General features: G+C 49.0%; 1 protein-coding gene across 3 annotated transcripts in view; it reads right to left on the bottom strand.

Annotated features, from left to right (window-relative positions):
- Positions 1 to 7,198: 7,198 nt before the first annotated feature.
- The window catches only part of MYOT (myotilin), a 607,534-nt gene continuing 592,318 nt past the window's right edge, over positions 7,199 to 22,414 (bottom strand). For all 3 annotated transcript variants that reach the window (XM_069199264.1, XM_069199262.1, XM_069199263.1), the window contains one exon: positions 7,199 to 8,426. In XM_069199264.1, coding sequence (XP_069055365.1) covers positions 8,263 to 8,426 — 164 coding nt within the window. In that variant the 3' untranslated portion in view covers positions 7,199 to 8,262. The remainder of the gene's footprint in view (positions 8,427 to 22,414) is intronic.

The following is a 22,414-nucleotide window of genomic DNA, read 5'->3' on the forward strand; positions in this document are numbered from 1 at the left end:
GCATGGACACCCATCACCAAAGCATGCCCACTGCACATACCCATCTCCCCCACAAGCCACCGTCACAAAAGCCCCCACAAGGGAATGCCAGCACTAGGGTACACGGCCACCCACCCATTACACGAAATGGCACACACAGAAGCAATAACCATACTCTTATACCTCTGCAGGACCTGAACGCCACCACACCGCCCAGGTGGGTCCAGAGATGTCCATCCCACCCCCAGAAGAGGCCCCCAGTGATGACAGCAGCTCTGTCTCCCTCGACCCAGATGACCAGCCCGGCCCATCGGGGACCTCGGGACAGTCGGTTCCCCACAGACAGCCACAGGCTACAGCAGACCTAACCCCCTCTGGGAACACCAGCACAGCTCCCACCCAGCGGGCCCATGCCTCTGTCTCCAGGACACGTCAATCAGCGGTGTGTCCACCACTACAGGGCACCCAGGTTGACCCACCACCCCAACAACAACAGGGACCTGGGGGCAGTGGTAGTGGGCACACGGTCCAGGGTACAGAGGCCCAGGGAAACAGGGGAACTGGGAGGGCTGCTGTGCGACAGGGGGGGGACAGGCCCAGGGAACCCACTCTCCAAGAGGCCCTCTCCTCCATCATGGGAGCATACCACCGCTCCCAGGAGACGATGGCTACGGTACTGGCCAGGTTCCAGGAGATCCAGGTACTGCAGGAGGAACAGTACATGGGGTTCAGAGAGGAACTGAGAAACATTAGTTCCGCAATGGGGACCATCGTCGTGGCCCTTAACCAGATAGTCACCACATTGCGGGACCATGTGGCACCACAAAGGGTCCCTGTCACTAGCATGGACCCAGACCAGGCTACCACCTCCGCCGGCGCTAGTGGACAGAAGGCCCCCACACAACGACAGGCCACCAGAACCCCACCTCCTGCAGAAGAAGAACCACCCCGCAAGCGGTACCTGAGATCTCAGAAGAAGACAGAGTAGGATGCCAAGACCCCGCCAGCAAACGATACCCCCTGATGTCATCCCACTGTCCCACATTGTCACCCTGTCCAAACTTAAGCTGCCCCTGCTCCATCCTTCCACAGGCATATGGACAATGCACCTGTGAGACTGAAAACTGGACTCTGCCATGGACATTACTCCACCATCACCCATCACCGTTTTACAATCATGTCCCTAAATTTGGCACTTTAATAAAATCACTTATTGCACTTAAAAAATCTGGAGTCTGCTTGTATTTTGAACAAATGTATTAGACATAACGGTGCCAAAATGTTCAGTTACATTGTGATGACAACATACCACTGTCACACAGCTGTAGTCCATGGGCAAACAAAGCAGAGGTCACGCAGTGGGGCCCACAGCTCTGAAAACGGAAGGGAAAGTCACAACTCAGTTAACAGGAACTGGGGGGAAACACATACAGTAGAGAGGCAGGAGACTTTAAGTAAATGTAAAATGGCGGGGTTGATTCGTACCTGTGTGCTACTGAAAATACTGTTGTATCACTGTGTCCCTGTTGTCTGTGTCGTCCCCGTCGTCTTCCTCCTCTTCACTCTCCACAGGCTCCACAGCTGCTACAACACCACCATCTGGACCATCCTCCTGCAGGAAAGGCACCTGGCGTCGCAAAGCCAGGTTGTGAAGCATACAGCAGGCCACGATGATATGGCACACCTTCTTTGGTGAGTACATTAGGGATCCACCTGTCATATGCAGGCACCTAAACCTGGCCTTCAGGAGGCCGAAGGTCCGCTCGATCACCCTCCTAGTACGCCCATGGGCCTCATTGTACCGTTCTTCTGCCCTGGTCCTGGGATTCCTCACTGGGGTCAGTAGCCACGACAGGTTGGGGTAACCAGAGTCACCAATTAGCCACACACGGTGTCTCTGTAGCTGTTCCATCACATAAGGGATGCTGCTATTTCGCATGATGTACGCGTCATGCACTGACGCAGGGAACTTGGCATTTACATGGGAGATGTACTGGTCAGCCAAACAGACCACCTGGACATTCATCGAATAATAACTTTTTCTGTTCCTGTACACCTGTTCACTCCTGCTGGGGGGTACCAAAGCCACATGTGTCCCATCAATGGCATCAATGATGTTGGGGATATGGCCAAGGGCATAGAAATCACCCTTCACTGTAGCCAAATCGCCCACCTCAGGGAAAACAATGTAGCTCCGCATGTATTTCATCAGGGCAGACAACACTCTGGACAAAACCTTAGAAAACATAGGCTGAGACATCCCTGATGATATGGCCACTGTTGTTTGGAATGATCCACTTGCCAAAAAATGGAGTACTGACAGAACCTGCACCAGAGGGGGAATCCCTGTGGGTTGGCGAATGGGGGACATCAGGTCTGGCTCCAGCTGGGCACACAGTTCCTGTATAGTAGCTCGGTCAAGTCTGTATGTCAGTATGACATGTCTTTCTTCCATTGTCGACAGGTCCACCAGCGGTCTGTACACGGGAACATTCCTCCATCTCCTCGCAAGTCCCAGCGGATGGTGCCTAGGAAGGACAACATGGAACACAGAGTCAAGCAACCCACAGGTACGTAACCACAGCTTGCACAGAACACGATTCGCTATGCATTGAATGGCTTGTATGAGTGGCAATGCAACGCCTAGGCCTGTGTGACGCAGTAGAAATTAAGCCATGTGGGCCCTTGAAATGGCGGCTGCCTGACCTGTGAAGTGTGACAATGGGATGTGAGGTCAATGCACTGGCGTGGCACACCGTGGCGGTAGGCGGTCGAAGACCGCGGCGCAAAGCAGCATTGGTTAACATTGAACCCTATGGGTCTCAAGAGCCAATGACGATGTGCGCCGGCGGTCGCGGTACGCACCGCCGCGGTACGCACCGCCGCGGGCGTGACCGCCATTTTCTATCTGCTTAATCACTCGAGACCTGATCATCCACAGGAGAGGACCTATACTGCAAGTGCTGCTGTGACCTCGGTCTGGAAGAGATAATGGCTGCTGCGACTGGGGAAAGGGCCCCTGCCTTCACATCTGAGGAATTGGAGAAACTTGTTGATGGGGTCCTCCCCCAGTATGCGCTACTCTACGGTCCTCCAGACCAACAGGTAAGTACACTGGGACCATGCTTTGTGGGCAATGCCTGTGTTGAGTGGGGTGGATGAAAGATGGTGGGTAGGGGAGCGAATGAGGCATGCATCGCACGACAGATGAGAGCATGTGCCATATGGCAAGGTTGGGGAGGGGGGGCCACTCACATCGACCATGCAGAAAATTATGATATTTTTTTTCCCACCCTGTCCATGTCACATAGGTCAGCGCCCATCAGAAGATTGACATTTGGCGTGCCATCGCCAAGGACGTCCGGACCCTGGGGGTCCACAACAGACGGGGCACCCACTGCTGAAAGAGGTGGGAGGACATCCGCCACAGGAGCAGAAAGACCGCGGAGGCTCTGCTGGGGATGGCCTCCCAACCTAACCTAGGAGGGGTGCCACACAGCAATTGACCCCCCTGATGTCCCGGATCCTGGCGGTGGCCTACCCCGATTTGGATGGGCGCGTGAGGACATCACAGCAGACACAAGGGGGTGAGTACCAGCACATTCTGCTATATTAGCGCACAGTGGAGGTGTCTGGGTGGGGGAGGAGGGCTGTGGGTATCTCTAGGCCAGGGCGATTTCTGTAGGCTAGGCCCCTCCGTAAGGCATGGCCCTGTGCCCCCGCCCCCCACCTCTGTAGGGTGCTAAGTACAGCTATCCATGGCCCTGGGTCACCTATGTGTGCAGTTGTCGTCCATAGGCTTGTAGGCCAAGTCACAATAATTGAGTAGTGTACACCGAGTCCGCGGCGTAGTGCAGGGGGCTTCTGTGTCTGTCCTCTCCGCCAACGGTGTCGCCAATGCATGCACTCAACATGTCATTTCCCCCCCCCCCCCCTTTTTTTTGGTCTTCCTGTTCATGTGTGCATTAGCATCATCAGGCGGAGGAGAAGTGGCATCGGAGCACGAGGGAGCTGCATCTCACATGGCCCCGGAGGGCCATGCAACCGACTCCGAGTTGACCAGTGAGACGGAGGGCGAGGGGAGCTCCACAACGGGGACCCGTGGAGACGTCAGCGACACAGACACGTCCTCGGAAGGGAGCTCCCTTGTGGTGGCGGCAACATCCGTGCCCACTGCTACAACAGGTACAGCCGCCACCCAGCGCACCAGCTCCGCCCTCCAAGCAGCCCCTCAGCGTTCGCCCCGTGCCCGCTCGGCCAGGAAGGCGGGCATCTCCTTCACCCCAGGCTCCTCAGGCCCTGCCCCAGTTACCCCTGCTGCCCTCAGTGAGGAGATCATTGACCTCCTCCAGACGCTCATTGTTGGGCAGTCTACCCTTTTGAATGCCATCCAGGGTGTAGAAAGGGAGGTGCACCGGAGCAATGCATACCTGGAGGGCATGCATTCGGGTCAGGCTGCCCATCAGCGATCGTTCAACGCTCTGGCCTCACCACTGACGGCAGCCATTGTCCCTGTCTCCTGCCTCTCCCCTCCAATTTCCTCATCCCAGTCCCACTCCCCTGTTCCTCTGCCTATCCCAGCCACACCTACAGACCAGCCTGCACACACATCAACACCCAATGGCAGCTCATCCAGACATAAGCACCACAGATCACACAAGCATTCACACATGCAACATCCACATGCAGACATGCCAACAGCCACTGCCTCCTCTGTGTCCCCATCCTCCTCGTCTCCCTCCTCCCTCCCTGTGACGTCTCCACTCACACCTGCATGCACACCACCATCAGCCAGTACGTCCATCACCAGCACACCCACCAGAACACTCCGCACACGTGCAGTCACCACCCCCACTGCCATTTACACGTCCCCTGTGTCCTCTCCCAGTGTGTCTGTCACCCCCTCTTCCAAACCACACAAACGCAGGCAGCCACCCACCCAACAGCCATCCACCTCACGACAGCCTCCGTCACAAGCACCTGCACCCAAAGACACCACACTTGACTCTCCTACAACCACATCCTCTTCCTCCACTCCCATACCCACTGCACCTACCCTTCCCACTGCTCCTAAAAAGTTTTTCCTCTCCAAAATTAACCTCTTTGCATCACCTGACCCACCCCCTCCATCTCGTAAGAGTCCAAACAGCACCTCAGCCACCACAAGCCCTGCACCTACAAGGACCATAGTCCAGGGCTATTGGAGTCCACCAGCTTCTAGGGCAGCAACATCGGCCAGCAGCAAGGGGACAGCCAGCCCACCCGCTGGGAAAAAAACTAAAAAAGGGAAGGGCCGGAACGAGAAGCCAGAGACGGCAGCCCCCAAAGGCACTACCCTGGCACCGTCACCTGGCACATCCACAAAGGGAGGCAAGGGCCCCAGAGAATCGGCGAAGGAGGGCAAGGGCAGCAGGGCGGACAAGTCCGGCAGCAGGCGAGCTGCCCAGGAGGGCCCCACCAGCCCCATTTCGGGTGTGAAGGAGGACACCCACGGGCCCAGGACTCCAGCACAGGAGGGCCCCGCAAGCGAAAGGTCGGATGGCGACTGAGCCGAAAATATTGGCCCGATCTGGTTCCCTGGGAACACATGTCAAGCACCGCTGAACATGGCCCCGCCGTGACAAGCACCGCTGAACAGGGCAAGCCACCCACTGTAGAGACTTGTGAGACTGTGGCTTTGCACTCCCCAGGATGGTACAGTGGGCAAGCCACCCACTGTAGAGACTTGTGAGACTGTGGCTTTGCACTCCCCAGGATGGTACAGTGGGCATGGAGGCCCCTCGTGGATCTGGCGTCGTGGACTCAACAGGCTGAGGTGCCCCCCCCTTCCCTTCCCTCTGAGGTGCCTGTAGTTTTACTATCTGATTCCCCTGCAGTGTTCTCTCCAATGGAATCGGGTCTCGTGTATGGGCTTTGCCCATGTGTTTAGGCCCATTGGCCCACGAACAATGGATGATAGCCAATATGGGCCGGACTTTTGGCCTATGTATATATTGTTCATGATGTAATCTATTTTATTTATATATTTCATATTTCACTTAACTTCAATTATGCTATAATGTACTTCATTTTTAATGATCATTTTATTTTGTCTTTGCATTCTTCCGGGGGGTTTGGGGGGTGTCACTCTGACTTGTTGCTCTGCATTGATGTGTGTGTTGTAGTGGGTGAGGGTGGGGGTGGGTGTGTGGCGTATGTGTGTCCCTGTAATTTTTTGCCTCCCCCCTCCCCTGTGTCGTAGGTGCAGTACTCACCGTTGTCGTCTGCGCCGGCGTTCGTGCTCCTGGTAGAGGAGCAGGAAGACAATGGCTGGGAGGATGAGTAGTTCCGGTTCCATGCTGTCCAGATTCCTCGTGGAGTGTGTAGAGGTGAGCGTTTTCTGTTTGAAAAGTCTGTTTCCGCCGTGCTTTTATCGGCGGGGCAACCGCCCCGGAAAAGGTGGCGGATTGGTGGGTCGTGATAGTGTGGGCGGTACATTGTCTCCCGCCTGTCTGTTGGCGGTGACCGCCGCGCTGTTTGCTTGTCCCGCCGTGGCGGTCGGAGTGTTAAAGTGGCGGGCTGTGTTGGCGGTTCCCGCCAGGGTCGGAATTCCATTTTTTTGACCGCCAGCCTGTTGGCGGGTTGGCCGCCGCTTTAACACCGACCGCCAGGGTTGGAATGACCCCCTATGTCCGTAATGCACAAGTATTATACTCGTCTCCAGTGTTTCTGTAACATTTACCTCCATTTATTCCAATAGAGAGAATGAGGTGCTGAGCTCCTGTCACCAGACATGCACTGCTCTCGGTGGGTGGTCTTGCGTATTAGCATTGAGTCCACAAAACGTATCCTTTAAAGGCTTGAACATCACAGCCATTCACTGAAGACTCTTCGGAAGAAAAGTTGTGTTAAATTTGCCAAATGAGCCTCCAGCATAGAATATTAGTTATTGCCATGTTTTAATGCTACTTTTGCTGCTAAATTCACTTCATCTCATCAACCGTTTGAGTTTCCCCCCAAGGTTTGTCGTGCTTAAGTTTTTTTCTAAACCTTCAGAAAATACATTGCCCTTCGAACTCTCAATGGAGTTGAACCATTAGTGAAGTTGACCAAGTAATCAAATGACAAGAGCCACATACTTACAGGAATTAACCACAATCACACTAACATGTAATCTGTAATATAATAAGGATCTTCACTTGACTGGAATATCTGAAATTGAACTCCATATTGAAAACACTGACATTTTCAATTCACTTTTATTAGAAGTAGAGTAGCAGCTCAAACGGTAGTTATGCAGTTACTGTGCAAATAAATGGATTACACTGTCCAGAAAACGTCATTCAAATAATAAAATAAATATTTCTAGCACATTGTTGAAAATCGTATTTGCATAGAGTTTCTCAGTCACTCATATAATTCATCAGTATTCTGTCCAGCAGTTGGCATGCTCACTAGGTCGGATTCTGGGTCACAGCAAAGAAGTTGACTGGACGAAAGAAAAATAGGCAGATGGGAAAAAGTACCCAAATTATGGAACCAATGGATTTTAACCAATAGACAAAAAAATATTTGCCTAACAATCTCGGCTTCTGAAGCCATTTCAGGATCCTTATGTAAGAATATGAGACCAATGGAAAATGTTTTGTGGCAAGTGCTTGGCTACTAGACAGTTACAGTCAGGTAACATAATGAATGTATTTGCGAATTTTGTAGTAGATTGCTTCAGTGGATATAACTTACTGGTCATTCTGAAACACTGAGTACATTTTAATATTTGGTTGTTTCTGCGCAGCCCTATTTGTGATGACTTTTTGTTGGTTAGTAACTCAATTTGCCTGTCATTACAAAGTGCTCACACTGGACTTTCTGTGTGAACTGTGACTTAATTAAGCCAAGCAATGATGAGAAATAAGGTCAAGCAAATCACAAACCGAGGCAGGGGTAATGAAACATATAGTAAGCGGTTCTCCACTTATTGCTGTGGTGTTGTTAAATGAAATATTGTGTCAGCTACACCAGTACTGATTTTTGTGTTTACAGTCCAATTTTCATTCACTTGGTTAAGAATAGCAGGTCATGTACTTTCTGACATACAGCTGTAATACATATCGTCACATCAAGACAGCAACAGAAATGGACAAGAAAGAAACCATAAATACAATGCACACAGAAAGTTCTGTATCCACCACTTTAGCAGTCACAAAGAAAACATTGCAAGTATTCATCAATGACTACTGTACTACTGACACCGCTGAAGTACATTGTGAGCAGATGCTTTGTGATTCCGTAGTTTCAGTATTTTTAAAGTTCATCACTTTCAAAGAGTCCAGGGTAGGACGGTTCTGTGTGATGGAAGGCTTCTCCTTGCTTCGCTTCTAGTACTTTTTCATTGAGCGCAGAATAGAGGCTGAATGTTGGTCGTACTTTCAGAGGTTTGGGAGCTGGGGTATTTGGGTTGAAACGAGCTGAAATAGAAGAAAACTGTCACTTCAGTTGTTTGCTCATGTATCAATTTCCCACATTGAAATCCATTTGCATTCTCAATTGCTTGAAAATGTTCTTCATTCGTTACAAGATGCTGACCTGCCACACAGCAAATTGACATCTCCCGCTTGGAGAACACAAAATAATATATTTAATACCGTTTAGGTGGGCACTCGTGTGGCTCAGTTCAGTTTTGCGCAGCGCTCGCATGCATTTAACATGTAGACACTATGGGCCCGATTATGAGTTTGGTGGACGGGAAACGTAATCCGCCAAACTCCTGACAGGGTGGCCGTCGGTTTCTTGCTAAGTCGGCAGGAGGAAACTTAAGTTTCGGCCCTCTGGCCTAGCGGGAAACAGGCTACAGCATTGTGTCCGGCTCGTAATCGAGCAATGCTGTCGTCTGCAGGGTGCACCAGCACCCTCGCAGTGTTCGCTGTCTGCAAAGCAGACAGTGAACATTACGATGGTGCTGGCCGGGGGGGCTGCACTGCCCATGCCAAGTGCACTCCCCTGTGGAACCCTGCACCTGATCACCACCAGCCTTTTCATGTTGGTGCTACTGCCATGAAACCGCTGGCAGAGAATGAGGTTATAATCATCAGGACAGCGCTCAGCCACTCGTAGTAAGGCCCTATGTTTTGTACTGTGGTATGCCACACAAGCACTCGTCTTATTTACTTGGGTCCCAGCTCTTTGCAGGAATCAATGTTCCAGTCCTCACTATGAAGTACAAGGATACTCATTAAAGAAGCAATGCCAAAGACAATTGTTGCTTTTGTACAGTGCACATGTTTAAAGCAAACTTCTTCAGTTACATGGTGCAGAATCTAAAGCAACAGTGCGAGTCTCCTGTACACATGTAGATGATGCAGTGCAAAGTTCCCTCCTTAGACACAGTGCTGCAACAGTGTATGTTTCACAGATATACACCGAACAGTAACACCACGAGGCAGCAGTGCAACGTTACCTAATTAGGAGTGGTGATATTTGTCATAGAGATTTACTCTAGATTAGGGAATATTGGGGAATATGCTGGAGTATCGCTACGGATCGTTTCAAGTAGCCGGCTGTCTCATGGCCTGGAACTACCGGAGCTGTAAATACTGGACCAAATAATGCCGGGCCTGGGGACATTGGGCCCGATTTCACAGGGTTTGGATATGCAAAAAGGTAAGTGCACAGGAGGAGGTAAGTATTTACTATTCTTAACTTCACAGGTATAGAATCTTACTTTCAATATTTTGTCCCTCAATTGTGTAATTATATTCTGTCCTATCAATATGTGAAATTGGATATTCACAGCCTACATCATGGGGACGGGGTGACATAAAAATAACTCTATATCAGACCCAGGAATTCCCCTACCACCTTTACCAACCCTTGACTTCAAGCAACAAGATCCAGTGTGAGTGTGCACAGAGCTAGCTCCACAGCCCTGAGTCAAAGGCTGTGGCCTAGGGCATACAAGGACCCCACCCCTCCCAGCACCTACGGGGCAAGCCGTTTACACTCCAGGCCAGAGCTTCCACTGTCATCCAAGAGACTGGCCATCACTAAACCTCACAAGGGTAGAGGGCAGAACGGTGCACAATTTGGAATGGTATCCTAATGGGACACAGGCAGTAATAGGGGAAGAAAGGAACTCACAAAAAACAATTATAGAACACTATGTATGCAAAACCATTTTGTCCAAAGTTTAATGGAATTTTTCAAGATGAGTGACATTCCCTGTTTGTGTGTAAACAACTGATAGAATTGTGTAGCAAACTTGCCTATTCTGCCTGGTCATCTTATCTTATTTGCCTTTTACTTGATCTTATTTTTGCTGGTATTATGACCCTGTGCGTTGTAACCTTACTAACTAATGCCACAGTGGCTGTGATCTGCCCCTTAAATGGTACTGTAAAATTGGTGTCACCCAACTGATGTTATGTTAATATCATTTACTATAGCACACGAATCACCGCGGGAGGGGTATCTTGGTGCTTCTAGGCTAGAGGAGGGTTGGCAAGTTTAGAACAGAGAAGACTTCAGCATTTTCCTGAAAGAGAGATGTTCTGTAGAGGTTCAGATTTCATATGGGAGTTTGTTTTAGTAGACCGGGGCCAGGTAGGAGAAGGCTGTACCTCCTGCTTTGGATTTTTTTACAGGAGGTACAGCCTTATCGCTAGGTATCAGAAGTCTCACTGGGTAGTAAGGTGTGAGCTCCTGGGCGAGGTAGGTTGGGGATCCCATGAGCTCTTTATGGGTAAGGCAGCAAGTTTTAAAGGTTGTTCTTTTTCTAATCTGCAACCAATGTATTGATTGGAGAAGGGGTAATGAGGCTGAGCCGGATGGTTGGTTACATATAAGCCGGGCGGCTGTATTTTAAACTACTTGAAGTTTTGAAATTAGGCTGTCTTCAGCAGACGCTAGCAAAGCATTGCAGTAATCCAACTAACTAACTATGAGGCCTTGAACTAAGGTTTTCCTGACTGATAAAGGTAGAAATTGAAGGGCTTTCTTTAACATTCAGAGTGTAGAAGTCCTTACCTGTCATAGAAGAGACCCGCTATTTAATAGTTACCTTGTGATCCAGTCGTACACCTAAATTTTTCACTACCTGTTTGGGAATGGGTACTGGGCCCAGTTTGGCTGGCCACCAGTCGTCTGCCAGAACTGTTGTACTTTTCCAAACAGCATTATCTCAATTTTAGTTGCATTCAATTGAAAGCAGTTAAGAGACATCCAAGCAGCAATTGTTTTCAAACTGAATACAAAGCACTGCTTGGTGATAGCTGGGTCTTTTTTAAAGGAGATAGCAGCTGTGTGTCATATGCATAGGAATGGATCTCCAGGCCATACGTTCGGACAGCTTTTGCTGGGGGGTGGGGCAACATAAATATTGAAAAGCGTAGGGCTTATACAGGAACCCTGTGGCACTCCCTTGTCACTCCGCTTAGATGATTTTAAAAGGGTCTAGTGAGATGGTTTGTGTTCTGTTACTTAGGTAGGCCTTAAGCCATTTCAAGGCCATCCCTTGAATTCTACAAACCTGCAGTCTCTGTAGCAGCTTTGGATGTGACACAGTGTCAAAGGCAGTGGATTAGTCTAACAGCACCATTATTGCTGGTGTGTCTTAGTCGAGGGCTAATCTGATATAGTCTGTTACTGCTACTAAGGATGTTTCTATGCTATGTGCAGTTTTTCTGGAGGTAGATAGTTAGTTGGTTGTTAATAAGCCCCTCCAAGACTTTGCTTAACAGAGGAAGAAGACAGACGAGCCTGTAGTTGGATAAATCAGCTGCCAAGCGATGGACCTTTTTTTGAATGGGCCTTCCTAGTGCATCTTTCCAAGTCAGCGGAAGAGTCCCTTTGGTGATTGATTGATTAAATAGAAAACATAAAGTGGGTACTAAAGGGTCTGCGAGTAGAGCAACTACTCTTGGGGGGCAGACATCGGTAGGAGAGCCCGACTTTCCTTTCTCAAGGCTCTTAACAATTGTAAACAACGTAAAATTAGGTAAACCCTCAGGTTTGTGTAGGGGTGGGAATTGAAAGAGGGTCAGGGTATTCTTGGTTGATGGGTTTAAAAATATTTGCACAAATATGATGTATTTTCTGGTCAGAATAATGTGATAAAGAGTCACATACATATTGTGATTCGAGTAAGTCGGGATTGCAAGCCCGTGAGTTGGAAAATTCCTTCAAGGTTCTGTATAGTGCCTCGAATGAGTTTCTTGATAGATTGATTTGTTGAGTAATCAAGGTTTTACGAGCTAAGTAGATTTTTCTGTGATAGAGATTGAGGGCGGATTTCTAAATTGTTTTGTCATAAAGAGCCTTACTTGAGCGTCAACGCCGTTCTAATTTTTTGCAGTGGGCTTTTTCTGAACGTAGCTCTGTGGAATACCATGTGGTAGGAGTAGTAAGCCTAGTTATAGGACTGTTTCGTGACGGGGCAAGGGGGTTAAAAGCTGTGAATAAGGCATCATGAAATTCTTCAAGGGCTTTATTGGGGTCTGGTACTGCCTCAGGTAAAGAGAACTTAAACTCTTTGAAAAAGGACTCTGCATTGATTTTATGCAGGGTCTAGTTTTACTTATAGTATTGGTGTTCAGTTTGTCACAGCTCCGTGTTATAATGGTCTGAAACCTGATCAGATAATGGTCTGTGCAGACCAGAGGTAAGGTGGGAGAACAGGTGAGGTCTGAGTAGTTGGTAAATGGGAGGTCTAAAGTATGACCAGCTACATGGGTAGGGCCGTTTGTTTTCAGCTGCAAGCCTAAAGTATCAAGGTCTGAAAAAAGTTGAGCGATCTCAGGATCAAAGATTTTGTGGCCGTGGTAATTAAAGTCACCAAGTATAAGAAAATGTTGGGAACTGAGAACATAGGGAGCGATGTATTCAATTAGATTTAGAGGAAAATCTCTTTTAGGGCCTGGGGGTCTGTATAGTATTGCTCATTTCCATGATACCTTTAGGGAGAAATCAATTCTAAAAATACAGATCTCAGCCCAGTCAGCTATTTGTTTATCTATTAATGTGATTTTAACTGAGTCTTTGTAGGCAATGGCTATAACGCTGCCTATTTTGCCCTCCCTGTCTAACCTTAATCTGTAGTAATCGTCTGGAACAGCCAAGTTTATAACTAGAAGGGCCGAGAGGCACATCCAGTTTTCCCTAAAGAAGGCAATGTCAGGGGCATTTGAGGAAAGCAAGTCCCCAAAAATTATTTTGGGGTGACTAACCTTGGCAAAAGGGGCACGTGTCCTCCCTCCTGGCGATGGCTGGGCGCAGATGGGCACAGACAGGCTTGCCTTTGGCACGCCACCGGCACATCTACACTAGCATGGTGGATTTATGTAAGGAGTGGTGTCAGCTGCTACACCGCTAACTCCACAAGGGGAAAGAAAATGGATGAGAACTGGAAGTGGGAAAGAAGAAAGAGCTTTCTCCGCTCAATTGGGATCACCTGCGGCACACGGAAAAGCGTGAGGAAGGTTAAAAATAGTGCACAATATAAATGAAGTTATCACAGTAAAAACAACAGGATTAATAAACAAATTGTTGAGCATCACTGAGCACAACAGATTAAAAACAACTGCAATTACGATGTATCTTCACACATGTTTTAAAAGTATAGTTGTGGAGTACCTGATCACTGCTCATCTAATGCCTGGTCTGTTTAATTGTCTAGTAAGGCCACTGTAGGTTGGTACAGAAACTGCTCCACAAGTGGGAAGTTAATTGTATAAATGGATTGCAGTGGGTACTCATATCCCCCACCTATGTGACACAAATATATGGCTCCAGGAGGCACAGTTTTGCTCTAGTGTGGCTGCAGTTTTAAAGCACTGTAGTGATAAGGAAAAGTGACTTTTCAGTTTAGGAAAATGTAATTGTAGATATCAGATAAATCACCTCTAACATGTGCCTGCTAAGCCCACATAGCTAGATGTTTAATATATAAACAAGACATAGAACATTTTGGGGATAGTTTAATATGCCCTTACATTGAACAACTGTTGCAAAGTTGTTTTCACTGTGTAGGTAAAGCTGAATTTTTAATGGATGAAGTAGATTTGTCTTAACTTTTGTAGAAAAAGGAACCAATGTGTGTTTTATGCTGACAGAGAGAACAGAGGCTTGCAGCCTCTTTGCCTCCCGGCCCTGGTCCAGAGGCCTCATTCACATTTTTGGGCTGAAAGTTAACAACATTGCTCCCAGAGGAAATGGCTTGGCTTGATCCTTGGGCTGAGAAAAACAGAGTACTGACCACTTGGGGACTAGCCATCTGGATGGGGGGCATGAACTTCTGGCTGATGGAAGGACAACCTTAGCATTTTGGATTTGAAGATGTCAAACAGAGCTGGCATTAACTGCTCTAATTCATTCACAGGGCCTCCCTAGTCTTTTTGACTCTCCCCCACTTCCCAGGAGGACAGAAACCAGTTTTGGCCCTGACATGGGAAAGACATCTCATCTGAATGAGAGAGTGGCTAGAGAGGGACCATAGCATCTCCAGATGGTGAAGGGGATAGCAGTCTTTTTGGGGTTCCTGGAAATCTGATGTTAACTGAAAAGGAAAAAAGAGGAGGCAATAGTGTAAGAATAGTCTGAATTGGATGTAGGAAATGCTCCAGTTGCTGGCTAGTGCACTGGATAAGACTGGGACCTCCCAACCATGTCTTCAGATTTTTCCTGAACTTGGGAAGACATTGTGAAAGTAGGAGACCCTACTCGAGGAAATAGGCTCAGTGACTCCTGACTCATCCTGGCACTAAGAGAGTAGAACTGCTTTCCAAGAATAAAGTGGTTGTCCTACTTGTTACCTGCTGCAGGGACACAAAGGATAGGCGGTATTCTGATTGCAAGAGAATCAAGCTAACCAATGAGGACTGAGTGCTGTATGAGCCCTGACTGCAGAGTGAGCTGGAGCCTAGAATCTTGCATGGAGGACCTGGGGTCTGCAGAAATGATCCCAAGAAACGGTGCCAACACTTGGGGGTCTCTGTCATTTTGTCCACCTATGGAAGACCGGGTCATGGTGCAAAGGCTTCTCCAGGAAGTTTGTACTACTTGGAGCATTTTGTCCTGCTGAAAACTGGTTCAGTAGGACGCTATGGTAAAGATCCAGCTTCCAGGAGCCCTAACCAGCTACAGCTTCCAGCTTTGTCCCAATGGTGGATTCTGAGAATCAAAAGGTGACTAATTCTGAAGGTAGTCAGGCAAGGCAGCATATCCCTTCCAGTGACAAAATTACCTCAGCGTCTACAAAATCCAGCTTTGTTCCATGTTGTACTTGTGTACATTATGATCTATGCTTAAATTACTAATACCTTTAAACCTAGAATGTTATAGCACCTGTGTTCTACTGTATTGTGATTTGGCTGGGTTTTCTCTTGAGTCAGTTGTTCACTGGCTAGAGAAGGAGCACCAGCTGCAGTCACCTTTGTCTCAAATAACACACCTATTTTAACCCTGTTATGACTCCTGGGAGATGATTGGTGACAAGTTCCAGCCTTTGAGACATCATGAGATGACTGCATGATTAGGTTCGTGTAAGGACCCATTACGTGGGGTAAGACAGCTACTGCGTCTTTTTGAGAAAAAAATATTGGTTCCAGAGTGCACACAGAAATACTAGTTCCCTACAGCACAAAGGTAGTTTGCAGTAAGCTTTGGGAATAGTTAGACTGATACCTGATAAGAAAATTAGAAAGACTTGTCCATTAGTTGTTTCGGCTCGCACTGCAACGACTGCTGCATGTGGAGACCTATATGTTTCCGAAGCAGCTTCACGCTAGGGAGTGCATGTTAAAGCAATAAAGTGTTGGAAAGTGCAGAGTGGGATATTGCCTGTGGAAACGGCATGCAATGACGCTGTAGGCATTCATTGTACAAGCTCTGTCTCCTTCTGAAACCGAGGTAAAGCAGCACATCGGTGGCCATCTTACTGGATTGGGGAGTTTAATATACATTGACATGACATCTGAGGTGCTTGTTTGAAGAAAAAAAAATCTACACAGAGTGAATAATTTTGTCGTTTTTCTGTAGGGATTCAGAAACAGCAGTGAACATTGCAGCAGTGGGAATATCGGAGGCAGCAACCTTTCGGAGAGGGCAACGCTCTGATGAGCACACCTTTGAACTAAGTGCCTATATTTATTCAGTAAGTGACAATATATCCATAATTCACAATGTTAGGCACATCTTGTGAGTGAAGCACTCATTATGCGTTTGGCGGTCCGAGGACCGCTGCGGTGGAGGTTGCAGCCGAATCGCTGTGGGCCCTGCAGAGCAGACCACTATATTATGACCATGGCGGTCACCACCAGTACCCCCAGTGTGGGTGGCCTGCGGCAGCCAGCGGTAGGCATCTCCAGACTGGAGGAAGCATGTTTCCGCTGACCATATTACGTGGTTGCACACCGCCAGGATATCCACTGCTTTTGCCACACCACTAAAAGCCTGGCAGAAACGAACAACAGAAAAGGAGACACTCACTTTCAGGAACACAGGCACATCGGCAGCCGCTATGGAACCCGAACTGGAAGTCTTCCCAATGCTCCTGCTGGCCATACAACTCCAGAACCAGCGACGGCGATGAAGACACCACCCATAAGTAAACTCGCCTAGCACACACTGGAGGGAAGGCCATTTAGTGCACACAAACACACAAAAAACACACACCAGCTGCCACGGACACGCAAACAAACACCCATACCAACACACACATACACACTCACACACAACAAATCGTACATATGCAACACATACATGTGGAAGGAAAGCCAGGGCAAGTATGTTATCCTCGACACCAAGGGGTCCCTGGTGCAGATGTATTCAACAGGAAACCAAATAAAATATTAAAGAATGAACAATAGAGGCCTATTGGCCAGTCCAACACAAATGTGTGCCCCAGGCACACAGGGCAATGTCCATGGCCCCAACTTGACTCCTGACTGCAAAGTGGCCTCCGAATGGCAGGGGCTTCAATGGGGCATGCAGGCACCACCTCAGGGGTGATTGTGGGGGGGGGGGGGTTCAAAGTGGGGGCTTGGGTTTGGAGGGGGTCCTTAGTTCTGGGTTTGAAGGGGGCCCTTTGGCTTTGGTTGGGGGGCTTTAGTTTTTGTGGGAAGGGGCTTAGGTTTCACTTTGGGAGGGGTAACCTTTGCCTTGGTGGAGGTAGATGTCTTGGGTGGGGGAGGGGCATGGCTAGTTCCAGGTGGAGGAAGAGAGGACCAGGAGAGTGGAATGCACGGGTTTGGGGAGGGGAACAGGGACTGGGTCAGTGGGAGGGAACAGGAAAAACTCTTGAAGGAAATGTTTTTTAGGGGCACAAAGTTGGTCATGGGAGAAACGTTTGGGAGTGGAGGGAGAAGGAGCGCTTGTGAGATGTGTACGGTGAGGTACCTTGGGTGCAGGTGCTAGCGTGGATGTCGTGTGTGCTGCGTGACTGTTGGGTGGGTGAGTGTGTGCTTTTAGGTGTAGTGGGAGGAGGGGGGAGGAGATCCAGGGAGATGGCAGGGTGGATGTGTGAATGTATGTTGTGGTGATGTCTGCAGGTAGGGTGGATGTGCTGCATGTGGAGGTGTTGACAGTTGTGCTGAGTGCGCATGTGGTGTATGGGGTGCATGCATGGGGGTCTGCTATTCTGGTGATGGTGGGAATGAGGGCACTTGTCGCAGGATCTGGGAGTGATGATGCTGTGGCTGCAGGTATGAGTGGTGTGGTGTCTGGGAGGGGGGAGTCTGTGTAGGGAGTAGATGTTGTGTCTGTTGAGTGTGTGAATGGCGGTGGTGTTTTTTGTGGTGCTTGTGTTTATCCTTGCGATCTGGGGCTGTTGATGTGGATGCATGTTTGTATGCCAGTGTGCATTGGATGGGTGGGGGAAGAGGGCTGTGGGATTGGGAACAGGTATTTGGAGGGGGATCGGAGGAAGAAGGAACACTGGCTACCGTCAATGAGGAGACCAGAGCCTGAAAGGATCTCTGCATGGCAGCCAGGGCACCATGAATGCCTTCCAGGTAGGCATTTGACTGCTGCGTCTGTGATGCCAGTCCCTGGATGGCATTCTCACAGAGATGGACTTTGGGAGGTCAATAGCCTCCTCATTGAGGGCAGCAGGGCTAACTGGGGCAGAGGTGCCTGCAGCGAAGGAGATGCCCACCCTCCTGGGTGAGCAGGCACGGGTAACTGGGTGGGGAGCAACAGGGAGGATCCATCAGAGGAGGAATCCAAAGATGTAGTCGATCATCCTGTCTCCCCTACGGCACTCCCCTCAACCTCCATCCCACTGGTCTCCTCGGCTCTGCCGGTATCAGCCTCCTGGGTTCCATGGGCTGCAGCTTACCCATTCGCAGGTGCCCCTTCTCCTTCGCCTGATGATGCTGATGCACACAAAGACAGAGGTGGAGAGGGAGGGAGGGTGGCAGAGAAAGACAGGGTGCAATGGGTCAATACCAACCCTACATACACACAGAGTAACAACATCATTATCTGCTGCTATGCCATGGCAGGCCATGCCCTCACCTATACATGCTACAAGAGTAGGACACCATGGGGTAAACTACAGCAATGCTGAAGTAAACTGCTAATGGTGGAACAGTAGCACTCATGTACTTGATGAGGGACATCCTAGTCATGCTTGCATTCCTGGCACATTCACATGGTCATGTGTGGTGACATTTCCTGTACTCCTTACTCAACAGAATCCTGCATGGATAGGTAGCATGCCCAATAATCCGTTGACAAATGGCACACTGACATCTGGCCCCATTTTACCCATCTACACATACAGTACATGGCAGCTGATTGAGGACTCACTAATTATCTCAGTCACAGTGGTAGGGTGATACTGATGGCAATGCCCTGACACCTCACTTGTACTGATGCTATTGGTAGGAGCTGGGCTCTTAAACCTTGTTGAGGGTGACGACACAAATCCCACATTGGAAATAAATGCTCCCATAAATAACTGTCTGCATGGTATGGACACACATCTTTGAACCAATCCTGCCAAGGTGGCTGACAAACATAGTTGGCGTGCAACTACCAATGACCTCCGCTACATCTATCCACCAGTAATAAACCCAAAGCCATATAGGCATTACATTATTGAGGTGTGAGTCTGTGCTTACCCCCTTGTGGCTGCTGTGCTGCCCTCAAGCGCCCATCCACCTCAGGGAAGGGACCGCCATAATGTGAGCCATTAGGGGGGGTCAGGGTTCGACGGTCACCTCTCTCTCGTTGGGAGGACGTCCCCTGCTGGGCCTCTGCGGTCTTCCGGGCCCAGCGTCTCAAGTCCTGCCACTGCTTTCTGCAGTGGTTGCTCCGCCGGCTATGGACCCCCAGGGGACAAACTTGCTTGGTGATAGCACGCCAAATCCCCTGCTTCTGACGGATGCTGACCTGCATGTGTGACACAGACAGAAGGACAAAGTCATGTACAGTGGCATTACAGGGTCAGCAGTGGACATCACACATCAGACACATTTCATGACCACACTCATGTGTCATCACGCCACTAATGCTCAGACTTCTCATCCATCTCCATGTATCCACTCCGTCTGCCCCGTCCCAACGCCTTGTATCCTCACACACATCACAATCACACCGGACAGTGAAATGAAACTCACCTGCTGCTCTGGTGCCTTATACACCTGTCAATACAGGGGTAGGACCCCGTGCACAAGCTTCTCCAGCTCCTCCTGGGTGAAGGCCTGGGCCCTATCTCCTGCAGGACGTGGCATCTTGGCTTCCATACTCAGAACACAGTAGCACATGCAGTGGAGGTCTTGCTTGCACAAGTGTCAGGAGTCAAGTGAGCTATGTCACAGTAAATGGTGGTCATGGCTGCCACGTACATGACCCTCACCACCGGCGGTGATCACCATTGGCCCCAGTCTCCCATAGGGAACAATGTTATCCAATGAGGCGTTGACCAGCGGTTTAGACCACCTACCACCATGACATCTAACGCCGGTGGATTGAGGTCCCTTCCAACTGTCCTGTGCATGCAGGACAGGGAGCTGCCATTTTACATGCTAAACAGTGATTCGTAGATTAATTTTAGGTGTGTAATGGATTATATATACTGACTAGTGCATAGTATTACAGTGTCAACACATTGTATACATAAACATATGACTTCTGTCTCCTATTCCCAGATATGGTGCAATGGTGATGATGGGACACTCTCCTGCGTACCGGCCCCTAGTCGACCTAGCTTCCCTGGAAGAGAGGCAAGTCATTCAGATGTATCGTCTGAACCGTCAGACCATCATGGAGCTATGTAGCCAGTTGGAGCCTGATCTGTCGCCTGCCATACGTCACCCATATGCCATCCCTCTCATGGTGCTAATGTTGTTAGTACTCCACTACCTTGCCTCAGGGTCCTTTCAGATGATAGTTGGCTTAGCAGCAGGGATGTCACAGCAGATGTTCAGCAATGTATTGAAGGATGTACTGTGTGCTTTGCTCAAACATCTGCCCTCCTACAGCAAGTTTCCTCAATGTGCGGATTTGACCACTGTGAAGGCAGGCTTCTATTATTTGGCACATGTCCCTCATGTGATAGGGGCCATAGATGGCACCCACATTGCTTTGGTTCCACTCAGGATAAATGAGCAAGTCTACAGGAACAGGAAAAGCTTTTATTCTATAAATGTGCAAGTGGTGCGTCTTGCTGACCAATATATCTTGCAGGTTACAGCTAAGTTTCCAGGTTCTGTATATGGCTCATACATTCTGCGGAACAGCAACTTACCACAAATTATAGCACAGCTACAGAGAGACGGGGCCTGGCTGATCAGTATGTATCCAGTAGAATGCATGCCCATGTTATCTCACCTCTTTTCACAATCTGCCCTGTGTCCCCACCGGTATTGAGATGTGTCCTACATTTGTGCACACAGATGACTCTGGATACCCTAACGTTCCCTCGCTGCTGACACCTGTGAGATATCCCACAAAAGATGGTGAAATCCATTTTAATGAGGCCCACGGCAGGGTGAGGCGTGTTATCGAGCAAACCTTTGGTCTACTGAAGGCCAGATTCGATGCCTACATGCTCCGGCAGGTGCCCTACTGTACAAACCACTTAAAGTCTGCCAAATCGTTGTTGCCTGTTGCACAATTTGCCGCTGAGGCATCAAATCCTATTGCTGGATGTGGCAGCTGGACCAGTGAGTGATGAGGAGGAAGATGATGAGGATGCAGCTGACTCCAGAGCAGAGTTAAGTCAACAATACTTCACATGCGTAACAGGTCTGTGTCATGTCTTATGTATGTGACCTGTGCACCTGTTTGCCTTGTGACATAGCTCCTCTTGGTGTCTGTCATTAGTGGAGGTGTTGAGTGCAGCTCACTCTCTGGGTGAGTGTGTGGGGGGGGACATTTTGCCCATCAGAAGAGGTGTCACTGTTCAAATGTTAGTGCTATTTTAACTGAGAGATTGTGTTGCACGACTAACACAAAATTGTGCACATATGCTACATTCCTTGTACTGTTTAGCTAAATGCCATTTATTGGCAATTATAGTGATGTCGACAGTATTGCTATTCATCCTCACAGTACACATGTATAACCCAGCTCTTAATGACTGTGAAACATGACCTTAGATAAGATGTGCCAGCTGTGAGGGAAGGACCAATGGGCATGGATATTTTGGAAATGTTGATCTGACATGGACATATGGTTTGTGATCACACTGGCAAAATCACAATAGGGTTGAGACATTGTATAGCATGTGTGTTGCGTGTCCTATACTGACTCCTATGGTGACTGTTGTCCCTGTCTTGGTCTATTTGCAGGGCATTCGTATGGTGCAACTCCTGTTCCTGGCTTGCCTGGTGGCTCCCTTGACACATGTATCCAGAATATGTCTGCTCTGCCATCAACCTTCCTGCATATTGCTACCCCTTCTGTCTATCTCACAGTCATTAGCAGGACAATTGATTGACTATAATGACATGTTATTTCACAGAAATTCCTACTTATTACAAAAAAGACACATAGGCAGTAGCTGTGCTCAAAGGTGTTTAATGAAATTCACAAGTGCAGTGGGTGATGAGTGGGGTCATGGTGGGTGAAATCATCAGAGTAGTTGTGCCAGCTGTAGGTAGTCCAGGTCCAGAATCGAAGGGGCCATGGGAAAATGGAGACATGACAGTGGACAGTCAACAGGGCGTGTCAGTGGCTGAAAAGGGAAGATTTTCAGGAGAGGGTCACTTCCTGGCAGTGGTCTTGGTCTTGGCATCAGGTCCTGCAGGATGTCTGGATGGATGCCCTCGCTTGCATGTGGGTTCCTCAGCTACAGGGGGAGGGGTGCTGGTGGTCTGCGGGTTCTCTGGCAGGGCCTCCATTACACTAGCTGCCGCAGAAGCGGAGGGCTCTGTTGGAATGTGATTAGTGGATGGGACCTGCTGGTGGGTGGAGGATGCACGCAGGATGGTGGTCGGTTTCTTCAGTACCCCTGTAA

The sequence above is a fragment of the Pleurodeles waltl genome, chromosome 7 (assembly GCF_031143425.1).
Source record: "Pleurodeles waltl isolate 20211129_DDA chromosome 7, aPleWal1.hap1.20221129, whole genome shotgun sequence".
Classification (NCBI taxonomy): domain Eukaryota; kingdom Metazoa; phylum Chordata; class Amphibia; order Caudata; family Salamandridae; genus Pleurodeles; species Pleurodeles waltl.